Below are 25,991 nucleotides of genomic sequence, written 5' to 3'. Positions count from 1 at the left end.
TTGGTCCATGTAACGTTCACATTTCCGAACCGCACCATAGTTCACTTACTGTGTCTTTGATCCATGTAACGGTCCCGTATCTGAACCGCACCAGAGTTCACCTACTGTGTCTTTGATCCATGTAACGTTCACATTTCCGAACCGCACCATAGTTCACTTACTGTGTCTTTGGTCCATGTAACGGTCCCGTATCTGAACCGCACCATAGTTCACCTACTGTGTCTTTGGTCCATGTAACGGTCATGTATCTGAACCGCACCATAGTTCACTTACTGTGTCTTTGGTCCGTGTAACGGTCACGTATCTGAACCGCACCAGAGTTCACTTACTGTGTCTTTGGTCCATGTAACGTTCACATTTCCAAACCGCACCATACTTCACTTCCTGTGTCTTTGGTCCATGTAACGGTCCCGTATCTGAACCGCACCAGAGTTCACCTACTGTGTCTTTGATCCATGTAACGTTCACATTTCCGAACCGCACCATAGTTCACTTACTGTGTCTTTGGTCCATGTACCGGTCACGTATCTGAACCGCACCAGAGTTCACTTACTGTGTCTTTGGTCCATTTAACGTTCACATTTCCGAACCGCACCAGAATTAATTTACTGTGTCTTTGGTCCATGTAACGGTCCCGTATCTGAACCGCACCAGAGTTCTTTCACTGTGTCTTTGGTCCATTAAACGTTCACATTTCCGAACCGCACCAGAATTGATTTACTGTGTCTTTGGTCCATGTAACGGTCACGTATCTGAACCGCACCATAGTTCACTTACTGTGTCTTTGGTCCGTGTAACGGTCACGTATCTGAACCGCACCAGAGTTCACTTACTGTGTCTTTGGTCCATGTAACGTTCACATTTCCAAACCGCACCATACTTCACTTACTGTGTCTTTGGTCCATGTAACGGTCCCGTATCTGAACCGCACCAGAGTTCACCTACTGTGTCTTTGATCCATGTAACGTTCACATTTCCGAACCGCACCATAGTTCACTTACTGTGTCTTTGGTCCGTGTAACGGTCACGTATCTGAACCGCACCAGAGTTCACTTACTGTGTCTTTGGTTCATGTAACGGTCCCGTATCTGAACCGCACCAGAGTTCACCTACTGTGTCTTTGATCCATGTAACGTTCACATTTCCGAACCGCACCATAGTTCACTTACTGTGTCTTTGGTCCGTGTAACGGTCACGTATCTGAACCGCACCAGAGTTCACTTAGTGTGTCTTTGGTCCATGTAACGTTCACATTTCCGAACCGCACCATAGTTCACTTACTGTGTCTTTGGTCCATGTAACGGTCCCGTATCTGAACCGCACCAGAGTTCACCTACTGTGTCTTTGATCCATGTAACGTTCACATTTCCGAACCGCACCATAGTTCACTTACTGTGTCTTTGGTCCATGTACCGGTCACGTATCTGAACCGCACCAGAGTTCACTTACTGTGTCTTTGGTCCATTTAATGTTCACATTTCCGAACCGCACCAGAATTAATTTACTGTGTCTTTGGTCCATGTAACGGTCCCGTATCTGAACCGCACCAGAGTTCACTTACTGTGTCTTTGATCCATGTTACGTTCACATTTCCGAACCGCACCATAGTTCACTTACTGTGTCTTTGGTCCATGTAACGTTCACATTTCCGAACCGCACCAGAGTTCTTTCACTGTGTCTTTGGTCCATGTAACGTTCACATTTCCGAACCGCACCAGAGTTCACTTACTGTGTCTTTGGTCCATGTAACGTTCACATTTCCGAACCGCACCAGAGTTCACTTACTGGTGTCTTTGGTCCATGTAACGTTCACATTTCCGAACCTCACCATAGTTCACTTACTGTGTCTTTTGTCCATGTAACGTTCACATTTCCGAACCGCACCATAGTTCACTTGCTGTGTCTTTGGTCCATGTAACGGTCACGTATCTGAACCGCACCAGAGTTCACTTACTGGTGTCTTTGGTCCATGTAACGTTCACATTTCCAAACCGCACCATACTTCACTTACTGTGTCTTTGGTCCATGTAACAGTCCCGTATCTGAACCGCACCAGAGTTCTTTCACTGTATCTTTGGTCCATTTAAGCTAAACATTTCCGAACCGCACCAGAGTTCACTTACTGGTGTCTTTGGTCCATGTAACGTTCACATTTCCGAACCTCACCATAGTTCACTTACTGTGGCTTTGGTCCATGTAACGTTCACATTTCCGAACCGCACCATAGTTCACTTGCTGTGTCTTTGGTCCATGTAACGGTCACGTATCTGAACCGCACCAGAGTTCACTTACTGTGTCTTTGGTCCATGTAACAGTCCCGTATCTGAACCGCACCAGAGTTCTTTCACTGTATCTTTGGTCCATTTAAGCTAAACATTTCCGAACCGCACCAGAGTTCACTTACTGTGTCTTTGGTCCATGTAACAGTCCCGTATCTGAACCGCACCAGAGTTCTTTCACTGTATCTTTGGTCCATTTAAGCTAAACATTTCCGAACCGCACCAGAGTTCACTTACTGTGTCTTTGGTCCATGTAACGTTCACATTTCCGAACCGCACCATAGTTCACTTACTGTGTCTTTGGTCCATGTAACGGTCCCGTATCTGAACCGCACCATAGTTCTTCCACTGTGTCTTTGGTCCATTTAAGCTCAATATTTCCAAACCACACCAGAGTTCAATTACTGTGTCTTTGGTCCTTGTAACAATTACGTTTCCGAACTGCTTTCGAGTTTACTTGCTGTGTCTTTGGCCCAAGTAACGTTCACATCACCAAAGTACTCCAGAGTTCACTTGCAAGTGAACCAAACCCTATCTCACAAGTGGTACCCTGGTCAGTTGGTGTAAAATCTAGTCCCCAAAGGAAGTGTACCATCAGGCTAAATGTAGCAGACTTTGTTTGGACGGAAGCAAACATGACAAGTGACGGCCGGCCCTAGGGGATACGGTGCTGTTAACTACAGCAGCATCGTCTCCCTGACACCACCAACCCGACTCAGCACTTCAATGCCCAAACGAAAAATAGACCTGACTTTTTCAAGACTAACAGCCTTTTTTTTTTCTTGCAAGACTGCAGTTGCCTTGCTCCTCTCCTCCCCTTGACGCCATTGATTTTCTGCTAACGGGGAAAAAACTGTCCGTTTTCCACCCCGACGATGACGGTGATCCTGGGGTTGGCCTCAGTATCGGTTTTATGTACGTACGCTTTAGCTACCGCCACATCAGAATCAGAAATACTTTAATAATCCCAGAGGGGAAATTGAGATTTTCAGCACAACCCCATTCAAGAGCATACAAACATTACAGGGAGACAGAACAGGATCAAACATTACAGGGAGACAGAACAGGATCAAACATTACAGGGAGACAGAACAGGGTCAAACATTACAAGGAGACAGAACAGGATCAAACATTACAGGGAGACAGAACAGGATCAAACATTACAGGGAGACAGAACAGGATCAAACATTACAGGGAGAGAGAACAGGATCATAAATTACAGGTAGACAGAACAGGGTCAAACATTACAGGGAGACAGAACAGGATCAAACATTACAAGAAGACAGAACAGGATCAAACATTACAGGGAGATGGAACAGGGTCAAAAATTACAGGGAGACAGAACAGGATCAAACATTACAAGAAGACAGAACAGGATCAAACATTACAGGGAGACGGAACAGGATCAAACATTACCGGGAGACAGAACAGGATCAAACATTACAGGGAGACAGTACAGGATAAAGCATTACAGGGAGAGAGAACAGGATCAAACATTACAGGGAGACAGTACAGGATAAAGCATTACAGGGAGACAGAACAGGATAAAACATCACAGGGAGACAGAACAGGATCAAACATTACAGAAACACAGAACAGGATCAAACATTACGGGGAGACACAACGGGTCTGCACCCCTTAAAGAAAAGGTGAGAAATAGGTAAATACTGGGGGGATGATTGAGATATGTTTGTTGTTGTGTTACTTTTGTAGCTGTATGAAGAAATTACTGGTTACATCAGCTCTGCTCTTTTAATGTCTTTTGTGTTCTTTGATGTTTCCTTCTTACACACATGTTTATGTGTGCTATGGCTATGAGGTTTTTTCCCCCTTGGCTTCAGTCCGGACCCCCTCTCCAGGAGGCCCAGGCTTTGACTGAATTTTTTTTCCCTCACTCCCCACAGCGTTTTCTCACCTTTTTTGTAAGTTGGCAGACCCGTCAGCGATCCTGTTCTGAGGGGCATGTTATTAAAAAGAATAAAATATTGCGGGGCCCCGGAGAGAGTGAAAAGGGGTCCAGAGTGAGGCCAAGGGAAAAAAATCTTATAGCCATAGCACACATAAACATGTGTGTAAGAGGGAAACATAAAGGACAAAAGTAAATAAACAACAAATAATTACCCAATGCTATATATTGCACACACATGGCCGAATGCAGCTGAGATCGGCTCCAGCACCCCCCGCGACCACAAAAGGGACAAGCAGTAGAAAATAGATGGATAGATGGACGATTGTACTATGCATAGACAAGCAACCAAACAAAAACATATACAAAGGTGGGGGCCTCTGCGGTGTTCCACGCCATCGTCTGCTGGGGAAGGGGGGGAGCATGGCCAGAGAGAGCAGACCCAACAAAGCAACCGGGCTGAAGGAACAGGAAACAGGTCAGTTATTGCATTTACACATCAAAGTTTGCCAAAATGCTCCATCTCAGAACACTCGTCAGGCTGTGCTGAAGCGAATGTTTTCGTCCGCCGGGCTGTCACAGTCCGAGACGGACAGCCGAGAGGCACAGGATTTTGATTGATTGATTGAAACTTTTATTAGTAGATTGCACAGTACAGTACATATTCCGTACAATTGACCACTAAATGGTAACACCCCAATAAGGTTTTCAACTTGTTTAAGTCGGGGTCCACGTAAATCAATTCATGGTGGTTGGGGGCAAGGGGCTTGGTTAAGAGGGGAGGAGTATATTTACAGCTAGAATTGACCAAGTCAAGTATTTAATATATATATATATATATATACATCCTGAAAATATGCAAAAAAAACTATGTTTAGATTATTGATACTTCAAACTTGCATAGGTAAATCTTAAGGAATATAACATAACTTGGCTTCTGAGAGCTTCAAAATGTAATGAATACAATGCTAAAGTTGTTGATAAACAAGCAATTATTTAAATAATTAAATATGGTCATTTTAAATGAATTATTATGATCATTTAAAATTAATTTCTTCAAATATGTGTATTTTAATGTATAATTCTATGGCTGGATGTAATAAGGAGTCAGAAAAAATACAAATACAATTTTGAAGTTTTTTTTAGCAAAATATAGTAAAATTGTATTTAGTTTTTTTTTTAAATTAATAAATATATTTATTTTTAGGTAAGATAAACATAATAATACAATTTATCCACAGTCTGCATGATTTAGTTCCCGTCTCTTCCTCAAGGATGGCTCCATGAGCTGGGCTGTCCTCACTCAGGAGGGGGCGTGGTCTCCAGCTTTGGCTGAAAAACGGGATATTTTCGGGAGAATATTTATCCCGAGAGGTTTTCGGGAGAGGCGCTGAATTTCAGGAGTCTCCCGGAAAATTCGGGAGGGTCGGCAAGTATGATTTGATGTCGAATGAAACAAATATTAACATCGCTGTATGTATACTTTTGACCCAGCAGATTTTTTCACATTTTCGGTAGACCCATAATAAATTCATAAAAGAACCAAACTTCATGAATGTTGTTTGTCACCAACAAGTATGTGCTCCAATCACTCCATCGCAATAAAATAAGAGTTCTAGAAATGATTGTAAATTATGTTATTTATAGTAGAATGACAACACTGCAGTGTTTGCTGCAAACAAAAGACAGCTTTGAATTGTCTCTTCTGTAATCCACATTTGTCTTTTCAATGATTACATCATCCCTTTCTAACGACAACTTTGAGCCCGTACGTTTGTTCTGCATTATTCCCGAAAAAAAAAAAAAAAAAAAGTAGCTAAATTGTCACTTTGTGGTCGCATTGTGGGGATGGTCGTGTTCTCAGGATGTGAAAAAGTGAAGGCAGGAGGCGGCAGAAGTCCATCTTCTTCCGCTTATCCAAAGCCGGGTGGCGGGGGCAGCAGCCTAAGCAGAGAAGCCCAGATAAGTTGACACTAGAGATGTCCGATAATGGCTTTTATGCCGATATTCCAATATTGTCTAACTCTTAATTACCGATTCCGATATCAACCGATACCTATATATGCAGTCGTGGAATGAACACATTATTATGCCTCATTTTGTTGTGATGCATTAAACAATGTAACAATGTTTTCCCCAAAAAATCAATTCTAGTTATGGAAAAAAAATGCCATATTTATTTTTTGAAGTCACAAAGTGCATTATTTTTTTTTTAACAGGCCTCAAAAAACAGCAGCTTGAAATTTGGGACATGCTCTCCCTGAGAGAGCATGAGGAGGTGGAGGCAGGGTTGAGGTGGGAGGAGGAGGGGTGGGGGTGTCAGGGGTGTATATTGTAGTGTGCCGGAAGAGTTAGTGCTGCAAGGGATTCTGGGTATTTGTTCTGTTGTGTTTGTTGTGTTACGGTGCGGATGTTCTGCCGAAATGTGTGTCATTCTTGTTTGGTGTGGGTTTGGCTGTTGACCAAGTATGCTTGCATTCACTCGTGTGTGTGAAAAGCCGTACATATCATGTATGCAAAGGTAGTGCCTTTAAGGTTTATTGGCGCTCTGTACTTCTCCCTACGTCCGTGTGCACAGCGGCGTTTTAAAAAGTCATGAATTTCACTTTTTGGAACCAATCCCGATAATTTCCGATATTACATTTTTAAGCATTTATCGGCCGATAATATCGGCAGTCCGATATTATCGGACATCTCTAGTTGACACACAGACTGGAAAAAACGTTTTCTTAGTGGTTCCCGCACACCCGTCAACTCTTGAGTCAATAACTTCATGTTCTGGTATCACTTAAGGCAGGGGTGTCAAACTCAAATACAGAGTGGGCCAAAATTTAAAACTGAACGAAGCCGCGGGCCGAGGTTGAACAAATGAATCCTTTAATAGGGACCCAAACAAGTTTTGCATTGAATATTGACCAAGCAAGGCTTATATAACTTTATAATGACATGAAAAATCGAGTTTTAAATAATAATAATTAAAAAATATCAATGGCATATCAAATAAAATAAAAATACTAATTGAATGCCTCTTTTCCGCGGCGTGTTTGAGTTGGGGCAGGGTTTGGTGGTAGCGGGGGTGTATATTGTAGCATCCCGGGTATTTGTTCGGTTGTGTTTATGTTGTGTTACGGTGCGGATGTTCTCCCGAAATGTGTTTGTCATTCTTGTTTGCTGTGAGTTCACAGTGTGGCGTATATTTGCAACTGTGTTAAAGTTATTTATATGGCCACCCTCAGTGGGACCTGTATGGCTGTTGACCAAGTATGCGTTGTATACACTCGTGTGTGTGTATGAGCCGCATATATTATGTGAGTGGAGGAAAAGCGGACGTGGCGACATGTAGAGAACGCCAAAGGCAGTGCTTTTACTGCCCGCCCCCAATATTATTGTCCGGGTGGAAATCGGGAGAAATTCAGGAGGGGCACTGAACTTCGGGAGTCTCCCGGGAAAATCGGGAGGGTTGACGAGTATGAGTATTAGTGGTGAATGCGGTGTTACAGCGACGGGCCAGCTCTAATGTTAATTTTATATTGCCTCAAGGGCCAAATGAAATTAAACGGCGGGCCAAATTTGGCCCGCGGGCCAGAGTTTGACACCCATGACTTAAGGGTTAAAAAAACATGGTATTGTCATGATCCGTGGCCCGGATCATGTTTTGTTTAGTTACAGTATGTTCTGTTAGTTTTGGACTCCCTTAGTTCCTGTTTTGTGCACCTCTGGGTTTGTTTTTGTTTCCATGGGTACTTATTGGGTTCACCTGTCTCTGGTTAGTGGTCAGCACGCTCACCTGCTGCTAGGCACTAATCAGAGAGCTGTTTATCCACCTTCCTCGCCACGCTCAGTCTGGCTTCGTCTTTTTACCGAACACAACAGTTACGTTGGGTAAATTCCTCGTCTTCTATGCTTCTGGTGCCTTAGCTTCCCGTGCGATCGGCACGTGTGTTGTTTGTTTTTTAGTCTGTTTTGATTGACTGCGTATGAACGGTCAACAACTACTTCATCCACCGGGTAGGCAAGTGCTTTATTTTATGTCAAGGTGCCCAAGGAAGTGCAGCAGGAATTTTCAACAAAGAGCATATTGTAAGCAAAATAACAAAACTTATCAGACACAAACGTAATTGAATTAGTGAAGTGAATTATATTTATATAGCGCTTTTCTCTAGTGACTCAAAGCGCTTTACATAGTGAAACCCAATATCTAAGTTACATTTAAACCAATGTGGGTGGCTCTGGGAGCACGTGGGTAAAGTGTCTTGCCCAAGGACACAACGGCAGTGACTAGGATGGCGGGAGCGGGAATCGAACCTGCAACCCTCAAGTTGCTGGCACGGCCACTCTACCAACCGAGCTATACCGCCCCGTTGCAAAGAGCAACCATTGGACCCGTGAGGAAGGCAGGGTGAAGCGACCGATTATAGCTGTGATGGCAGGTGGCGATACTGGTTAATAACCAGAAACAGGTGCGTGAACTGTGGGTGCATGGGAGTTTGCTCAACCAGTCTACATGTGCTTTGTGGACTTGGAGAAGGCATTCGACCGTGTCCCTTGGGAAGTCCTGTGGGGAGTGCTCGAGAGTCCGGGGTAACGGACTGTCTTATTTTGAGGGTCCTCCTGTATGATCAGTGTCAGAGCTTGATCCGCATTGCCGGCAGTAACTCGGACCCGTTTCCAGTGAGGGTTGGCTGCTCTTTGTCACCCATTCTGTTCATAACTTTTATGGACAGAATTTCTAGGCGCAGTCAGGGTGTCGAGGGGATCCGGTTTGGTGGCCGCAGGATTAGGTCTCTGCTTTTTGCAGATGACGTGGTCCTGATGGCTTCATCTGGCCAGGATCTTCAGCTCTCACTGGATCGGTTCGCAGCCGAGTGTGAAGCGACCTGGATGAGAATCAGCACCTCCAAGTCCGAGTACATGGTTCTCGCTCGGAAAAAAGGTGGAGTTGCCTCCCCGGGTTGGGGAGGAGACCTTTACCCAAGTTGAGGAGTTCAAGTACCTCGGAGTCTTGTTCACGAGTGAGGGAGGAGCGGATCGTGAGATCGACAGGCGGATCGGTGCGGCGTCTTCAGTAATGCGGACGCTGTATCGATCCGTTGTGGTGAAGAAGGAGCTGAGCCGGAAGGCAAAGCTCTAAATTTACCGGTCGATATACGTTCCCATCCTCACCTATGGTCATGAGCTTTGGGTTGAGACCGAAAGGACAAGATCACGGGTACAAGCGGCCGAAATGAGTTTCCTCCGCCGGGTGGCGGGTCTCTCCCTTAGAGATAGGGTGAGAAGCTCTGCTCCTCCACATGGAGAGGAGCCAGATGAGGTGGTTCGGGCATCTGGTCAGGATGCCACCCGAACGCCTCCTTAGGGAGGTGCTTTTCGTCCGACCGGTAGGAGGCCACGGGGAGGACCCAGGACACGTTGGGAAGACTATGTCTCCCGGCTGGCCTGGGAACGCCTCGGGATCCCCCCGGGAGGAGCTGGACGAAGTGGCAGGGAAGAAGAAAGTCTGGGTTTCCCTGCTTAGGCCGCTGCCCCTGCGACCCGACCTCGGTTAAGCGGGGGAGATGGATGGATGGATGAAGGTGGGTGAACTCAGACACTCCTAGCAACAAGAACGTAAACAAAGGGTCACTCGGAGTGCTCGTACGAAACTAAACTAGGGAGAACAACAACAAAAAAACAAGTCATGACAAAAAGTTTGACAAGTCCCATACTCTGGTACCGCACATGTGAATTCAAACAACTGATCTCAGAAAAAATGGTTCTGAAACGGTCTTAGCCCCGTACCATACCCACCTGTGCATTTGTGGTTCGAAGATTGTTAGACCGACAGAGGAGACGCTGACACAGATGTTTGTATTTCCCCGGTTTGCAGGCCGAGCCTCTCTGCACGGGAAGGCCTCCCTGCAGATTGACCCGGTGCGCTCGGAAGACCAGGGCTGGTACGAGTGCAGGGTCCTGATGCTGGAGCAACAGTACGACACCTTCCACAACGGCAGCTGGGTGCACCTGACGGTCAATGGTGAGTTTGCTACCATTCGCTCTCTTAACCTGTGCTTATTGGGTGTTGGGTGTTGTTGGTCTGGACCCCAAAGTGCAAGTAAAAACCCCTTTATTAGGGATATGATGCAGCAGGCAGGTGTGTAGGAATCATGTCCAGCGGACACAGCTGGCATAAAAAGCATCTTGATTGGCAACCAGGAGTAGGTGTGTCGGAATAATTGTATCTAAGTTATCACCAAACTTTGTGTTTCAATGAGTTCCCTTTGATCTTACCAACCAAAAGGCTTGTAAAACTCCACCGTGTAGGATGGGGAGCGACATGAGGGTGTCTGTTTCTTGAAAGTATTGTAATCCACAGGAAGATTTTGTCTTAACCTGAGATCTACAATGCGGAGAGAAAGTTTTACTTGCCCAAGCTCCAGGCACCTCTTCTCACAACTGTTTTACGACCTTTTCTTTAAACTGTTTGCAACCTGCCCTGCGATGAGGTGGCGACTTGTCCAGGGTGTACCCCGCCTTCCGCCCGAATGCAGCTGAGATTGGCTCCAGCATCCCCCGCAATCCCAAAAAGGGAAAAAGCGGTAAAAAAATGGATGGATGTTTATAACCTTTTCTTTGAACCAAGCTTTTTATTTGATCTGTTTTGTAACCAAACACGGCGGATGTTTAAGACTCCAGCCCCTTTAAAAACAGCTGTTGCCATGTAATCAGGGAAAGTCCAAATAAAAGAGGAGGCGTACAATCTTTCCTCAGAACAGGGACGAAACTGTACAATGCTACAGGGTCTATGCGTTTTCTCCTCAATTGATCTAAATCTTGGTTTAATTCCTTGCTTCTTGTCTTGTTTAATAGATGCCATCATTGTTTCAACCTGACAAGGTGTGTCCTGGTTGCCAATTGGGAACATATTGTTGATATAGGTTGTAATCAGTCACATTACCCTTTCCGATCTGTTGACTTACGAAGGGGGGGTCAACCAAACCAACATGGCGACTATGCAGCAAACAGAGTGCGGTCAGCAAATGGCCTAGATCAGGGGTGTCAAACTTGTTTCCATGGAGGGCCACACCACAGGCCTGACTACCCTCATAGGGCCGCTACAAAAGCATAATCCATCCATCCATCCATCCATCCATCCATCCATCCATCCATCTTCTTCCGCTTATCCGAGGTCGGGTCGCGGGGGCAACAGCCTAAGCAGGGAAACCCAGACTTCCCTCTCCCCAGCCACTTCGTCTAGCTCTTCCCGGGGGATCCCGAGGCGTTCCCAGGCCAGCCGGGAGACATAGTCTTCCCAACGTGTCCTGGGTCTTCCCTGTAGCCTCCTACCGGTTGGACGTGCCCTAAACACATCCCTAGCGAGGCGTTCGGGCTGCATCCTGACCAGATGCCCGAACCACCTCATCTGGCTCCTCTCCATGTGAAGGAGCAGCGGCTTTATTTTGAGTTCCTCCCGGATGGCAGAGCTTCTCACCCTATCTCTAAGGGACAGCCCCACGGCGGAGGAAACTCATTTCGGCCGCTTGTACCCGTGATCTTATCCTTTCGGTCATGACCCAAAGCTCATGACCATAGATGAGGATGGGAACGTAGATCGACCGGTAAATTGAGAGCTTTGCCTTCCGGCTCAGCTCCTTCTTCACCACAACGGATCGGTACAACGTCCGCATTACAGAAGACGCCGCACCGATCCGCCTGTCGATCTCACGATCCACTCTTCCCCCACTCGTGAACAAGACTCCTAGGTACTTGAACTCCTCCACTTGGGGCAGGGTCTCCCCCCAACCCGGAGATGGCATTCCACCCTTTTCCGGGCGAGAACCATGGACTCGGACCCCTCTTTATATTATTGCACCATTGCCCATGCACTTGGTTATTTGATTTGAGTACGTACAAATTGATGCATAACTTGCTTCGAAATGGTACGTCGTGGTATTTATTGTTATTTTCACCAACTATAACATGGTATATAATAATTAGGGGTGCTAAAAAGGTGTTTTTTTATCACATCCGTATCCCAATTTTTATTTATCTCGAAAGTAAATTGATTAATCATTTTCTGTCGTCCTGCGCTCCTATTTTGGTGGCTTTTTGTCGTTTTTGTTTTTTTTGGTATTTTCCTGTAGCAGTTTCATGTCTTCCTTTGAGCGATATTTCCCGCATCTACTTTGTTTTAGCAGTCGAGAATATTTCAGTCGTTTTTATCCTTCTTTGTGGGGGGATTGTTGATTGTCACTTCATGTTCGGATGTACTTTGTGGATTCCGCCTCTGCTCCACAGTAAGTCTTTGCTGTCGTCCAGCATTCTGTTTTTGTTTACTTTGCAGCCAGTTCAGTTTTAGTTTTGTTCTGCATAGCCTTTCCTAAGCTTCAATGCCTTTTCTTAGGGGTGTAGTGGAACATTTCTGTCCTAGGGTTACCTCCAAACTAAATGCGTTGGGAAGGACAAGACATGAGAGATCAAGTTACCTTGAACTTTGGACAGTTACATAAGTTGTTATGATACAAATTAGTTCATCATGGAGCGTATAAATCAATCAATCAATCAATCAATGTTTATTTATATAGCCCCAAATCACAAATGTCTCAAAGGACTGTACAAATCATTACGACTACAACATCCTCGGAAGAACCCACAAAAGGGCAAGGAAAACTCACACCCAGTGGGCAGGGAGAATTCACATCCAGTGGGATGCCAGTGACAATGCTGACTATGAGAAACCTTGGAGAGGACCTCAGATGTGGGCAACCCCCCCACCCCTCTAGGGGACCGAAAGCAATGGATGTCGAGCGGGTCCAACATAATACCGTGAAAGTTCAATCCATAGTGGCTCCAACACAGCCGCGAGAGTTCAGTTCAAAGCGGATCCAAGACAGCAGCGAGAGTCCCGTCCACGGGAAACCATCCCAAGCGGAGGCGGATCAGCAGCGTAGAGATGTCCCCAACCGATACACAGGCGAGCGGTCCATCCTGGGTTCCGACGAACGGTCCATCCTGGGTCTCGACTCTGGACAGCCAGTACTTCATCCATGGTCATCGGACCGGACCCCCTCCACAAGGGAGGGGGGGACATAGGAGAAAAAAGAAAAGAAGCGGCAGATCAACTGGTCTAATAAAAGGTCTATTTAAAGGCTAGAGTATACAGATGAGTTTTAAGGTGAGACTTAAATAAGAATGGAAGACCAAGCCTGGTGTGTGCTCTTTTTCATTCCTTTCACGAGGGTGCGCCATCTTTCGTCTTCGATTTCATATCGATTCAATCCAACTTTGTACTATCTGATCAAAACTGCTGTAACAAACGCTCTATTGTTCTTGTTTAAGATTCAGACTTTTTCGACCACATAAAATTGGAGTCACGAACAGGATTTAACCCCGGTTTAAATCCCTGATATTTCTACTACAGGGGCACTCACCTTTTGTTTATGTTCGGTTTAAGCATTAGACACCTTTTTACCTGCACGCCGCCTCCCACTGTTTCCGACATCCACAGTGAAGTGAAGTGAATTTATATTTATATAGCGCTTTTCTCAAGTGACTCAAAGCGCTTTACATAGTGACACCCAATATCGGAGTTACATTTAAACCAGTGTGGGTGGCACTGGGAGCAGGTGGGTAAAGTGTCTTGCCCAAGGACACAACGGCAGTAACTAGGATGGCACAAGCGGGAATCGAACCTGCAACCCTCAAGTTGCTGGCACGGCCAGTCTACCAACCGAGCTATGCCGCCCCACAGAGCAATTAGCTACCTGCTGCCACCTACTGATATGGAAAAGTATTACATGGTTACTCTGCCGAGCTCTAGACGGCACCGACACTTAACAACACATCTATAATCAGACTATAATTACTCGTTTGCCAAAAATATTAGTTAATCTCCGACGGCACACCAGTCTGTGTGGCACAGCGGCTGAAAAACAATGCATCATGGGACGCTCTCATCTCAGTGTCGACGTAATGCGCTTTACACTGAGCGCTGGCATCATAACACAGAACAACCTTATGCTTATTATACAGATCAGCATGTTTCATTCCCAGATGATTATGCCATGCTGTGGGCTTCATAAACGGCCCTTGACGCAATATTTCACATGCGGCATTATGTCACGGAGATTGAAATAGGAGCATTGTGAAACATATGCATAATCACATTCACACACTTGGGGGTGAGTACCAGAAATACACGTGTGACTGAGCCTGGGAAACATCACGCTGCATAATCACAGCCCTGGAAGAAATGTTACTTGACTAAAAAAGTGCTGTGTTTTGCAGCAAAGCACATCATCCATGATCCAAAAACAGCTCGATAGGAAACATCTAACTAAACGCACTCCTCGCATAGGATTTTAACAACCCGGAGATGTTCCTATGAGAAATGCAAAAGTGCAGCTTTTTTTTTTTTTTCCCACTCAGTCATCAGTTTGATAGCTCATCGACTATCCGGGACTTTACCTCATAGCTGCCTTAAACACGCTGCAATCAATTCCCTGCAATGAGCCAAATAAAGGCTCTACCATTTCCTCTTGCTCAAATTGGTCGAGGGAAAAGTAAAACAACGAAATCAAGCCACACTGGATCACTGGGACATAAAATACAACCAAAACTCTTTTTACCTGGTAAGGTCCAAGCTGTTTGTTTACATGTTTTTTTATTTTTTATTAAGGACCGATATCCCTTTGGGACAGAGGACCCTATTACATTTTTAAGGTTTTATTATTATTATTATTCTTTATTATTATACCGCCGCCACTTTGAGCTGTAATTTGACCCCCTTAACATGCTTTAAAACTCACCAAATGTGACACACACATCAGGACTGGCTGGCGAAAATTGCGATCTAATAAAAAAAACAAAAACCCCAAAACTCAAAATTACGTTCTAGCACCTTTTAGGAAGAAAACACAGACAAAACTGTCTCTAACGTCCAGGAGGAATGTCGTAGAAACATGAAACAAAAACTTCTATGTAGGTCTCAGTTAGACGTATATTTCATACACTGACACCACCCGGCTAAAATCAACAGGGAGTTTGCAATTACACCTTTAATACAAAAGTTGGCTAAAAAATGTTGCTTTTTTTTTCCGAAACATTAGCTCCTCTGAGGCTGTTTGTCGTTTCGCCTTCAAATAAACACAGAAGAGAGATTGAACCCTTCTGATTAAAAGTTGATGAAAGAGTTTAAATTACTACCCCGGTTTGGATTTTATGAGCCCGCAAAGAACCATTATGCTGCTGGTGTTGTCACAAAATGGTGGCTTCCTGCTCAGACAAAACTGTAGGACTGTCCTACACATGAAACATGAAACAAAAACCTTACTGTAGGTCTCACTGAGACCTATATTTCATACACTGACCGCCCCCAACTAAAATCAACAGGAAGTTTGCTATTCCCACTTCAATACAACTGCATTACATTCACAATGCATTAGAGTCTCAAAATGGCGGCACCAAGGCGTCCTTATAAAATGCCCAAGCCACTTTGCAACTGTTATTACTATGAAACTGATGTATACAACACGTGTATACAATTTTTTCTCTGTGTAATAATCCATCCATCCATCTTCTACCACGTTCCCGTCGATTCCTGCTTGCAGCTTTATTTTCGCTTTGCTATTTGGGCTTATTGGACCCCAGTTAGAATAAAAACTAAGAACCATCTTTTAATATGATGTACTTAGTCCAGGGGTCGGCGACCCAAAATGTTGAAAGAGCCATATTGGACCAAGAATACAAAAACAAATCCGTCTGGAGCCGCAAAAAATCAAAAGCCATATTTCATACAGATAGTGTGTCATGTGACATAAATTGAATTATGAGGACTTAAAAGAATTAAATGAGCACAAATATAGCTACAAATGAGGCATAATGATGCAATATGTACATACAGCTAGCCTAAATAGCATGTTAGCATCAGTTAGCTTGCAGTCATGCAGTGACCAAATATGTCTGATTAGCACTCCACACAAGTTAATAACATCAACAAACCTCACCTTTGTGCATTCACGCACAACGTTAAAAGTTTGGTGGACAAAATGAGACAGAAAAAGAAGTGGCATAAAACACGTCTTAAAAAGTCGGAGAAAGTTATACATGTAAACAAACTAAGGTGAGTTCAAGGACATCCTAAATTTGTAGGACAAAACGGCACTGGCCATAGTGAATCTAACATAAAAGTGAGAGTCCAGTCCATAGTGGATCTAACATAATAGTCAGAGTCCAGTCCATAGTGGATCAAACATAATAGTGAGAGTTCAGTCCATAGTGGATCTAACATAATAGTGAGAGTCCAGTCCATAGTGGATCTAAAATAAAAGTGTGAGAGTCCAGTCCATAGTGGATCTAACATAATAGTGAAAGTCCAGTCCATAGTGGATCTAAAATAAAAGTGTGAGAGTCCAGTCCATAGTGGATCTAACATAATAGTGAGAGTCCAGTCCATAGGGGATCTAACATAATAGTGTGAGTCCTGTCCATAGTGGATCTAACATAATAGTGAGAGTCCAGTCCATAGTGGATCTAACATAATAGTGAGAGTCCAGTCCATAGTGGATCTAACATAATAGTGTGAGAGTCCAGTCTATAGTGGATCTAACATAATAGTGAGAGTCCAGTCCATAGTGCATCTAATATAATAGTGAGAGTTCAGTCCATAGTGGATCTAACATAATAGTGTGAGAGTCCAGTCCATAGTGGATCTAACATAATAGTGAGAGTCCAGTCCATAGTGGATCTAACATAATAGTGAGAGTCCAGTCCATAGTGGGGCCAGCAGTAGACCATCTTAAGCGGAGACAGGTCAGCAGTTCAGAGATGTCCCCAATCCATGCACAGGCGACTGGTCCACCCCAGGTTCCGTGACTCTGGACAGCCAGCACTCCATCCATGGCCACCGGACCTGTGCCCTTTCTTCCACAAAGGAGAGGGGGGAAGAGCAGAAAAGAAACGGCAGATCAACTGGTCTAAAAGGGGGGTGTATTTAACTTAGAGTATACAAATGAGTTTTAAGATGGGACTTAAATGTTTCTCCAGTTGCATGCCTGGTTATGCTTTAAAGTCACGTCCAACGACTTTTTACCGTCAACTGAGTTCGGTTTTTTAAAGATTTCCGCTGCTGGGTGTGTGACTTGGTTCGAGAAAGGTTGACAAACACTCTCCTATTGTACGACTGCAATGGACATCCGTGTGCTCCTTGAAGCTCAAGTTGGAGCGTGGACGTGTCAGAACCGCGGCGTGGAAGCGTCACCTGCACGGCGGCGGCGTCCTCTGAATGTCTTGTTGTGCGGCCATAATGCGCCCCTGTAGTCCGCCTCATAAGTATTCACGCTCCACTTTTAAGTGCCGCCTCGCTTCCTCCTCCGACGCCTTTCACGCTGGTCAGTCCGTGGCAGAAAGAAGAATGTCCTTCAATGTTGTGGACTGTTTCATAACGGCTTTTTGTTCTACGCCTGTGAGTCAAACACTGCTCAGCATTGCAATTATTGTCTTTTTTCGTAAAAGACCATGACTTCATTATACGCAATTTCTGAGACAATCGATCAATCGAGCCATTTTCATGAGATAGTATGTGATCGCCATTAAGGCCTTTTAATGCCGATCACAAATACCGACCCCCTCCGGCTGACACTAGAGATGTCCGATAATGGCTTTTTTGCCGATATTGTCCAACTCTTAATTACCGATTCCGATATCAACCGCACCTTTACTGGCTTCCTGTGCACTTAAAGGCCTACTGAAATGAGATGTTCCTTTTTAAACGGGGATAGCAGGTCCGTTCTATGTGTCGTACTTGATCATTTCGCGATATTGCCGTATTTTTAGTAGAGAACATCGACGATAAAGTTGGCAACTTTTGGTCGCTAATAAAAAAAGCCTTGCCTTTACCGGATGTGCGCGTGATGTCACAGGTTGTGGAGCTCCTCACATCCTCACATTGTTTACAATGTGAGCCTCCAGCAGCAAGAGCTATTCGGACCGAGAAAGCGACAATTTCCCCATTAATTTGAGCGGGGATGAAAGATTCGTGGATGAGGAAATTTAGAGTGATGGACTAGAACAGGGGTAGGGAGCCTATAGCTCGCGAGCCAGATGTGGCTCTTTTGATGACTGCATCTGGCTCTCGGATAAATCTGAGCTGACATTGCCTAACACGGGGGTAGGGAACCTATGGCTCGGGAGCCAGATGTGGCTCTTTTGGTGACTGCATCCGGCTCTCGGGTAAATTTGAGCTGACTCTGCTTAACACGATAAATAATGAATAATTCCACTTGTAATCAGTGTTAAAAATGATGTTGAAAATATAAAACATCCTCGTGCATTTTTAATCCATCCATCCGTTTTCTACCGCACCTGTTCAAGAAGTTGCGTTGATGGTAAGAAGTTATTTATTTATTATTGGTTAGTGTGGGGCTTGCCATCCTGGGGGTTCTTCAGACCACCAAGAACTGACATGCGAGCCTGTTTCAGGGTTACAATATTGTTTAATTTTTCAATTAATTCTCTCAGTTGCTTTACAGCAATTGACCATTAATTTGAGCGAGGATGAAAGGTTCATGGATGAGGAAATTTAGAGTGATGGACTAGAACAGGGGTAGGGAACCTATGGCTCGCGAGCCATATGTTGCTCTTTTGATGACTGCATCTGGCTCGGATAAATCTGAGCTGACGTTGCCTAACACAGGGGTAGGGAACCTATGGCTCGGGAGCCGGATGTGGCTCTTTTGATGACTGCATCCGGCTCTCGGGTAAATTTGAGCTGACTCTGCTTAACACAATAAATAATGAATAATACCACTTGTAATCAGTGTTAAAAATGATGTTCAAAATATAAAAAATCCTCGTGCATTTTTAATCCATCCATCCGTTTTCTACCGCACCTGTTCAAGAAGTTGCGTTGATGGTAAGAAGTTATTTATTTATTATTGGTTAGTGTGGGGCTTGCCCTCCTGGGGGTTCTTCAGACCACCAAGAACTGACATGCGAGCCTGTTTCAGGGTTACAATATTGTTTCATTTTTCAATTAATTCTCTCAGTTGCTTTACAGCAATTGACCATTAATTTGAGCGAGGATGAAAGGTTCGTGGATGAGGAAATTTAGAGTGATGGACTAGAACAGGGGTAGGGATCCTATGGCTCGCGAGCCAGATGTGGCTCTTTTGATGACTGCATCTGGCTCTCGGATAAATCTGAGCTGACATTGCCTAACACAGGGGTAGGGAACCTATGGCTCGGGAGCCAGATGTGGCTCTTTTGATGACTGCATCCGGCTCTCAGGTAAATTTGAGCTGACTCTGCTTAACACGATAAATAATGAATAATACCACTTGTAATCAGTGTTAAAAATGATGTTCAAAATATAAAAAATCCTCGTGCATTTTTAATCCATCCATCCGTTTTCTACCGCACCTGTTCAAAAAGTTGCGTTGATGGTAAGAAGTTATTTATTTATTATTGGTTAGTGTGGGGCTTGCCCTCCTGGGGGTTCTTCAGACCACCAAGAACTGACATGCGAGCCTGTTTCAGGGTTACAATATTGTTTCATTTTTCAATTAATTCTCTCAGTTGCTTTACAGCAATTGACCATTAATTTGAGCGAGGATGAAAGGTTCGTGGATGAGGAAATTTAGAGTGATGGACTAGAACAGGGGTAGGGAACCTATAGCTCGCGAGCCAGATGTGGCTCTTTTGATGACTGCACCTGGCTCTCGGATAAATCTGAGCTGACATTGCCTAACACAGGGGTAGGGAACCTATGGCTCGGGAGCCAGATGTGGCTCTTTTGATGACTGCATCCGGCTCTCAGGTAAATTTGAGCTGACTCTGCTTAACACGATAAATAATGAATAATTCCACTTGTAATCAGTGTTAAAAATGATGTTCAAAATATAAAACATCCTTGTGCATTTTTAATCCATCCATCCGTTTCCTACCGCACCTGTTCAAGAAGTTGCGTTGATGGTAAGAAGTTATTTATTTATTATTGGTTAGTGTGGGGCTTGCCCTCCTGGGGGTTCTTCAGACCACCAAGAACTGACATGAGAGACTGTTTCAGGGTTACAATATTGTTTCATTTTTCAATTAATTCTCTCAGTTGCTTTCCAGCTATTGTCTTTTTCTCTTTCGTTCTGGCTCTGGCTCCAGCACCAACCCCGTCGCTCCTCCTGGCTGCTGCTTATAACATAGCGACAGGTGATTAGGTAACGAGGTCCAAGTGGGTCGTCTACGCACCTGTCGCTGATTTCGAGGCCGGTTCTGGCAACACCCTGCTTCGCTGCAGGCCCGCAGGCCACGCCCCCTCCACAGTTAGGTTCAGAATACCAATGTTATTACAAAGAATAGGAGACTTATTATACTCTAGAAATGTTGTTTTTTTCCTAAAAATGCACACGTTTAGTTGTGTTCAGTGTTAAAAAATATACCATATGGCTCTTAGGGAAATACATTTTAAGATATTTGGCTTCTTGGCTTTCTCAGCCAAAAAGGTTCCCGACCCCTGGACTAGAAGAAGAAAAAAAAGGCGATTGCATTGGGAGCAAGTCAGATGTTTTTAGACACATTTACTAGGATAATTCTGGGAAATCCCTTATCTTTCTATTGTGTTGCTAGTGTTTTAGTGAGTTAAATAGTACCTGATAGTCGGAGGGGTGTGTCCACGGGTGTCTTGACGCCAGTCTCTCACGAAGCTGCGGCACGACAGAAGCTCCGCTGATCTCCGGTAAAAGGCGACTTATTTCCACAATTTTCTCACCGAAAACGGCTGGTCGACATTCGGTCGGGATCCATGTTCGCTGATCCATAGTAAAGTTTCACCTCTGGGAATTTTAAACAAGGAAACACCGTGTGTTTGTGTGGCTAAAGGCTAAAAAGCTTCCCACTTCCATCTTTCTACTTTAACTTCTCCATTATTAATTGAACAAATTGCAAAAGATTCAGCAACACAGATGTCCAGAATACTGTGTAATTTTGCGATGAAAAGAGACGACTATTAGCCGTAACTGGTGCTGAGATTGTATGTTCCCTCCAACCAGAGACGTCAAGCGCACGCGTCATCATGCGCGTCATTTAAAATTGTAATTTAGTAAACTAAAAAGGCCGTATTGGCATGTGTTGCAATGTTAATATTTCATCATTGATATATAAACTATCAGACTGCGTGGTCGCTAGTAGTGGCTTTCAGTAGGTCTTTAAGAAGTGACTTTAAGGTTTTACTACTTACCTCTAAAATACTACACGGTCTAGCTCCATCCTATCTTGCCAATTGTACCATATGTCCCGGCAAGAAATCTGCTTTTAAAGAACTCCGGCTTATTAGTGATTCCCAGAGCCCAAAAAAAGTCTGCGGGCTATAAAGCATTTTCTATTGGGGCTCCAGTACTCTGGAATGTTCTAGCACTAACAGTTAGAGATGCTACCTCAGTAGAAGCATTTAAGTCCCATCTTAAAACTCATTTGTATACTCTAGCCTTTAAATAGACCCCATTTTTAGACCAGTTGATCAGCCCTCTGTTTTCTGTTCTGTCCCCCTCTCCTGCGTGGAGAGGGGGGGTCACCGTTTCGGTGAGCACAAATGAAGCGCTAGCTGTCCAAAGTTGGGACCCATAGTGGACCACTCATCTGTGCATCAGTTGGAGACGTCTCTGCACTGCTGACCCGTCTCCACTCGGGATGGTCTCCTGCTGGCCCCACTATGGACTGGACTCTCACTATTATGTTAGATCCACTAAGGACTGGACTCACACTATTATGTTAGATCTACTATGGACTGGACTCTCACTATTATGTTAGATCCACTATGGACTGGACTCTCACTATTATGTTAGATCCACTATGGACTGGAGTCTCACTATTATGTTAGATCCACTATGGACTGGACTCTCACACTATTATGTTAGATCGACTATGGACTGGACTCTCCCACTATTATGTTAGATCCACTATGGACTGGACTCTCACACTATTATGTTAAATCCACTATGGACTGGACTCATTATGTTAGATCCACTATGGACTGGACTTTCACTATTATGTTAGAACCACTATGGACTGGACTCTCACTATTTTGTTTGATCCACTATGGACTGGACTCTCACTATTATGTTAGATCCACTAAGGACAGGACTCTCACACTATTATTTTAAATCCACTATGGACTGGACTCTCACTATTATGTTAGATCCACTATGGACTGGACTCTCACTATTATGTTAAATCCACTATGGGCTGGACTTTCACTATTATGTTAAATCCACTATAGACTGGACTCTCACTGTTATGTTAAATCCACTATGGACTGGACTCTCACTGTTATGTTAAATCCACTATAGACTGGACTCTCACTGTTATGTTAAATCCACTATGGACTGGACTCTCACTATTATGTTATATCCACTAAGGACTGGACTCTCACACTATTATTTTAAATCCACTATGGACTGGACTCTCACTATTATGTTAGATCCACTATGGACTGGACTCTCACTATTATGTTGGATCGACTATGGACTGGACTCTCACTATTATGTTAAATCCACTATAGACTGGACTCTCACTATTATGTTAAATCCACTATGGGCTGGACTCTCACTGTTATGTTAAATCCACTATGGACTGGACTCTCACTATTTTGTTTGATCCACTATGGACTGGCCTCTGGACATAGTGGATCCAACATAATAGTGAGAGTCCAGTCCATAGTGGATCTAACATAATAGTGTGAGAGTCGAGTCCGTATATATATATATATATATATATATATATATATATATATATATATATATATATATATATATATATATATATATATATGTATGTACATGTATGTGTGTGTGTGTGTGTGTGTGTGTGTGTGTGTGTGTGTGTGTGTGTGTGATCAGCATTAAAAGGTCATAATAAGCAATGGCAATCACCTTCTTTGTCTGATACAGATGCCGATCAGTGGCTGATTGACCAGCACATCCCTAAAACCTTTAATTGTCAGCATTTTAGCATTTCTTAACATTTACTGCAATGCCAAATAGTCCATTATAGCACCACGGTGTCTCGATATAGTCACTAGCGTCCAATCAGCTTGCATGGAAGTCTCCTTCAATAAAAGTGTTGGCATGTTCCAACGGCAGGTTTGCTTTAGAGCGCCGACACGGAACAAGTGATGCCTTCATCCAGCCGCCGCCACCTAAAAGGCCGTGAGGAAGCAGGTGCCAGCTTCGTCTGCCCCCGGGGGGTCCTTGTCTTTGTTGTGTTTTATCCACACACACACACACACACACACACACGCACACACACTCTGTGGTGGCCTTCACTTCCTGCCAAGCGGACATGCCCATTAATGGCCACTCAGTAGCAGGTGTCAGATGGCCAGGCCTCGACACTAGGACTAGTCTCTTCCTTTCCTCAAGTCCCGTCAGCCTTGTGCGTCCCTTCTTTAGGTTTTTAGCGATCAATAAACCTCAACACTTTTGCTTCATTGTGACCCTGAGTCATACTCGGACGAACCTCTCTATTTGTAACCTCGTGCCACGTATGCCTACGTGTGCCAACCATGTCTCAACGCTTCATTCATTCGTTCATTTTGCATGCTTTGAAGCCTCTGGAGGCCACCAGCCTAGTGGTTAGAGTGTCCGCCCTGAGATGGGTAGGTTGTGAGTTCAAAGCCCGGCCGAGTCTTACCAAAGACTATAAAAAACGGACCCGTTACCTAATTGGCACTCAGCATCAACGGTTGGAATTGGGGGTTGAATCACCAAAAATGATCAATCAATCAATCAATCAATGTTAACTTATATAGCCCTAAATCACTAGTGTCTCAAAGGGCTGCACAAACCACTACGACATCCTCGGTAGGCCCACATAAGGGCAAGGAAAACTCACACCCGCTGGGACGTCGGTGACAATGATGACTATGAGAACCTTGGAGAGGAGGAAAGCAATGGATGTCGAGCGGGTCTAACATGATACTGTGAAAGTTCAATCCATAATGGATCCAACACAGTCGCGAGAGTCCAGTCCAAAGCGGATCCAACACAGCAGCGAGAGTCCCGTTGACTGGAAATCACTGAGAGTGGACCCATTTTTTCAATCAATCAATTCTTTCACAAATGTTTGCAGAAACAGTCTCCAAGCCGTAGTGCTTGATTTGATACACCGGGCCAAGTGGTTAGGACATCTGATTCTAATCATTTACAATACTTTTTGGCAATATAGTGTTTATCAAATATCGAATTTAAGTACAAATATATCAAGATATACTTTTTTGCCCATATGGCCCAACATTAAATAATATTACACGCAATTTTATCAATCAATCAGTCAATCAAAGTGTATTTATATAGCCCTAAATCATAACTTGCACACGCTGTTTAGCCCTTAGTATTAGGGTCTTAGTAAATCAATCAATCAATCAATCAATGTTTACTTATATAGCCCTAAATCACTAGTGTCTCAAAGGACTGCACAAACCACTACGACAACCTCGGTAGGCCCACATAAGGGCAAGGAAAACTCAGGCTAGAGTATACAAATGAGTTTTAAGGTGAGACTTAAATGCTTCTACTGAGATGGCATCTCAAACTTTTACCGGGAGGGCATTCCAGAGTACTGGAGCCCGAACGGAAAACGCTCTATAGCCCGCAGACTTTTTTTGGGCTTTGGGAATCACTAATAAGCCGGAGTCCTTTGAACGCAGATTTCTTGCCGGGACATATGGTACAATACAATCGGCAAGATAGGATGGAGCTAGACCGTGTAGTATTTTATACGTAAGTAGTAAAACCTTAAAGTCACATCTTAAGTGCACAGGAAGCCAGTGCAGGTGAGCCAGTATAGGTATATATGTATGTATATATGTATATAAAGGTATATACAGTACAGGCGTAATGTGATCAAACTTTCTTGTTCTTGTCAAAAGTCTAGCAGCCGCATTTTGTACCAACTGTAATCTTTTAATGCTAGACATGATTCCTGAGCGCGGCGTCCACTGCTGCTCACTGCTCCCCTCACCTGCCAGGGGGTGATCAAGGGTGATGGGTCAAATGCAGAGAATAATTGTGCCACACCTAGTTTGTGTGTGACAATCATTGGTACTTTAAAGGCCTACTAAAATGAGATTTTTCTTATTTAAACGGGTATAGCAGGTGCATTCTATGTGTCATACTTGATCATTTTGCGATATTGCCATATTTTTGCTGAAAGGATTTGGTAGAGAACATCGACAATAAAGTTTGCAACTTTCGGTGCCAAGAGAAAAGCCCTGCCTCCACCGGAAGTCCCAGACGATGACATCACATGTTGATGGCTCGTCACATATTCACATTGTTTTTAATGGGAGCTTCCAACAAAAAGTGCTATTCGGACCGAGAAAACGACAATTTCCTCATTAATTTGAGCGAGGATGAAAGATTCGTGTTTGACGATATTGATAGCGACGGACTAGAAAAAATTGAAAAAAAATAAGTTGGACACATTTACTAGGATAATTCTGGGAAATCCCTTATCTTTCTACTGTGTTGCTAGTGTTTTAGTGAGTTAAATAGTACCTGATAGTCAGAAGGGGGTCTTCACGGGTGTGTTGACGCCAATGTCTCAGGGGAGTCGACGGCAGCTGTATGGGTGGCACAAGCTCAGCTGATCTCCGGTAAGAAGCGACTTTTTACCACAATTTTCTCACCAAAACCTGCTGATCAGGATCCATGTTCGCTTGACTGGTCTGATCCATAGTAAAGTTTCACCTCCGGGAATTTTAAACAAGGAATCAGCGTGTGTTTGTGTGGCTAAAGGCTAAAGCTTCCCAACTCCATCTTTCTACTGTGACTTCTCCATTATTA

At 44.1% G+C, this 25,991-nt stretch overlaps 1 protein-coding gene across 2 annotated transcripts in view; it reads left to right on the top strand.

The window, feature by feature from the left end:
- Nucleotides 1-25,991, top strand: part of igsf9ba (immunoglobulin superfamily, member 9Ba) — a 226,255-nt gene that overhangs the window by 81,613 nt on the left and 118,651 nt on the right. For both annotated transcript variants that reach the window (XM_061878079.1, XM_061878080.1), the window contains exon 3: nucleotides 10,052-10,198. In XM_061878079.1, coding sequence (XP_061734063.1) covers nucleotides 10,052-10,198 — 147 coding nt within the window. The remainder of the gene's footprint in view (nucleotides 1-10,051; nucleotides 10,199-25,991) is intronic.

The sequence above is a fragment of the Nerophis ophidion genome, linkage group LG18 (assembly GCF_033978795.1).
Source record: "Nerophis ophidion isolate RoL-2023_Sa linkage group LG18, RoL_Noph_v1.0, whole genome shotgun sequence".
In the NCBI taxonomy this organism is placed as follows: Eukaryota; Metazoa; Chordata; class Actinopteri; order Syngnathiformes; family Syngnathidae; genus Nerophis; species Nerophis ophidion.
The sequence above is the reverse complement of the archived record's forward strand: the minus strand, read 5'-3'. Positions and strand labels throughout refer to the sequence as shown.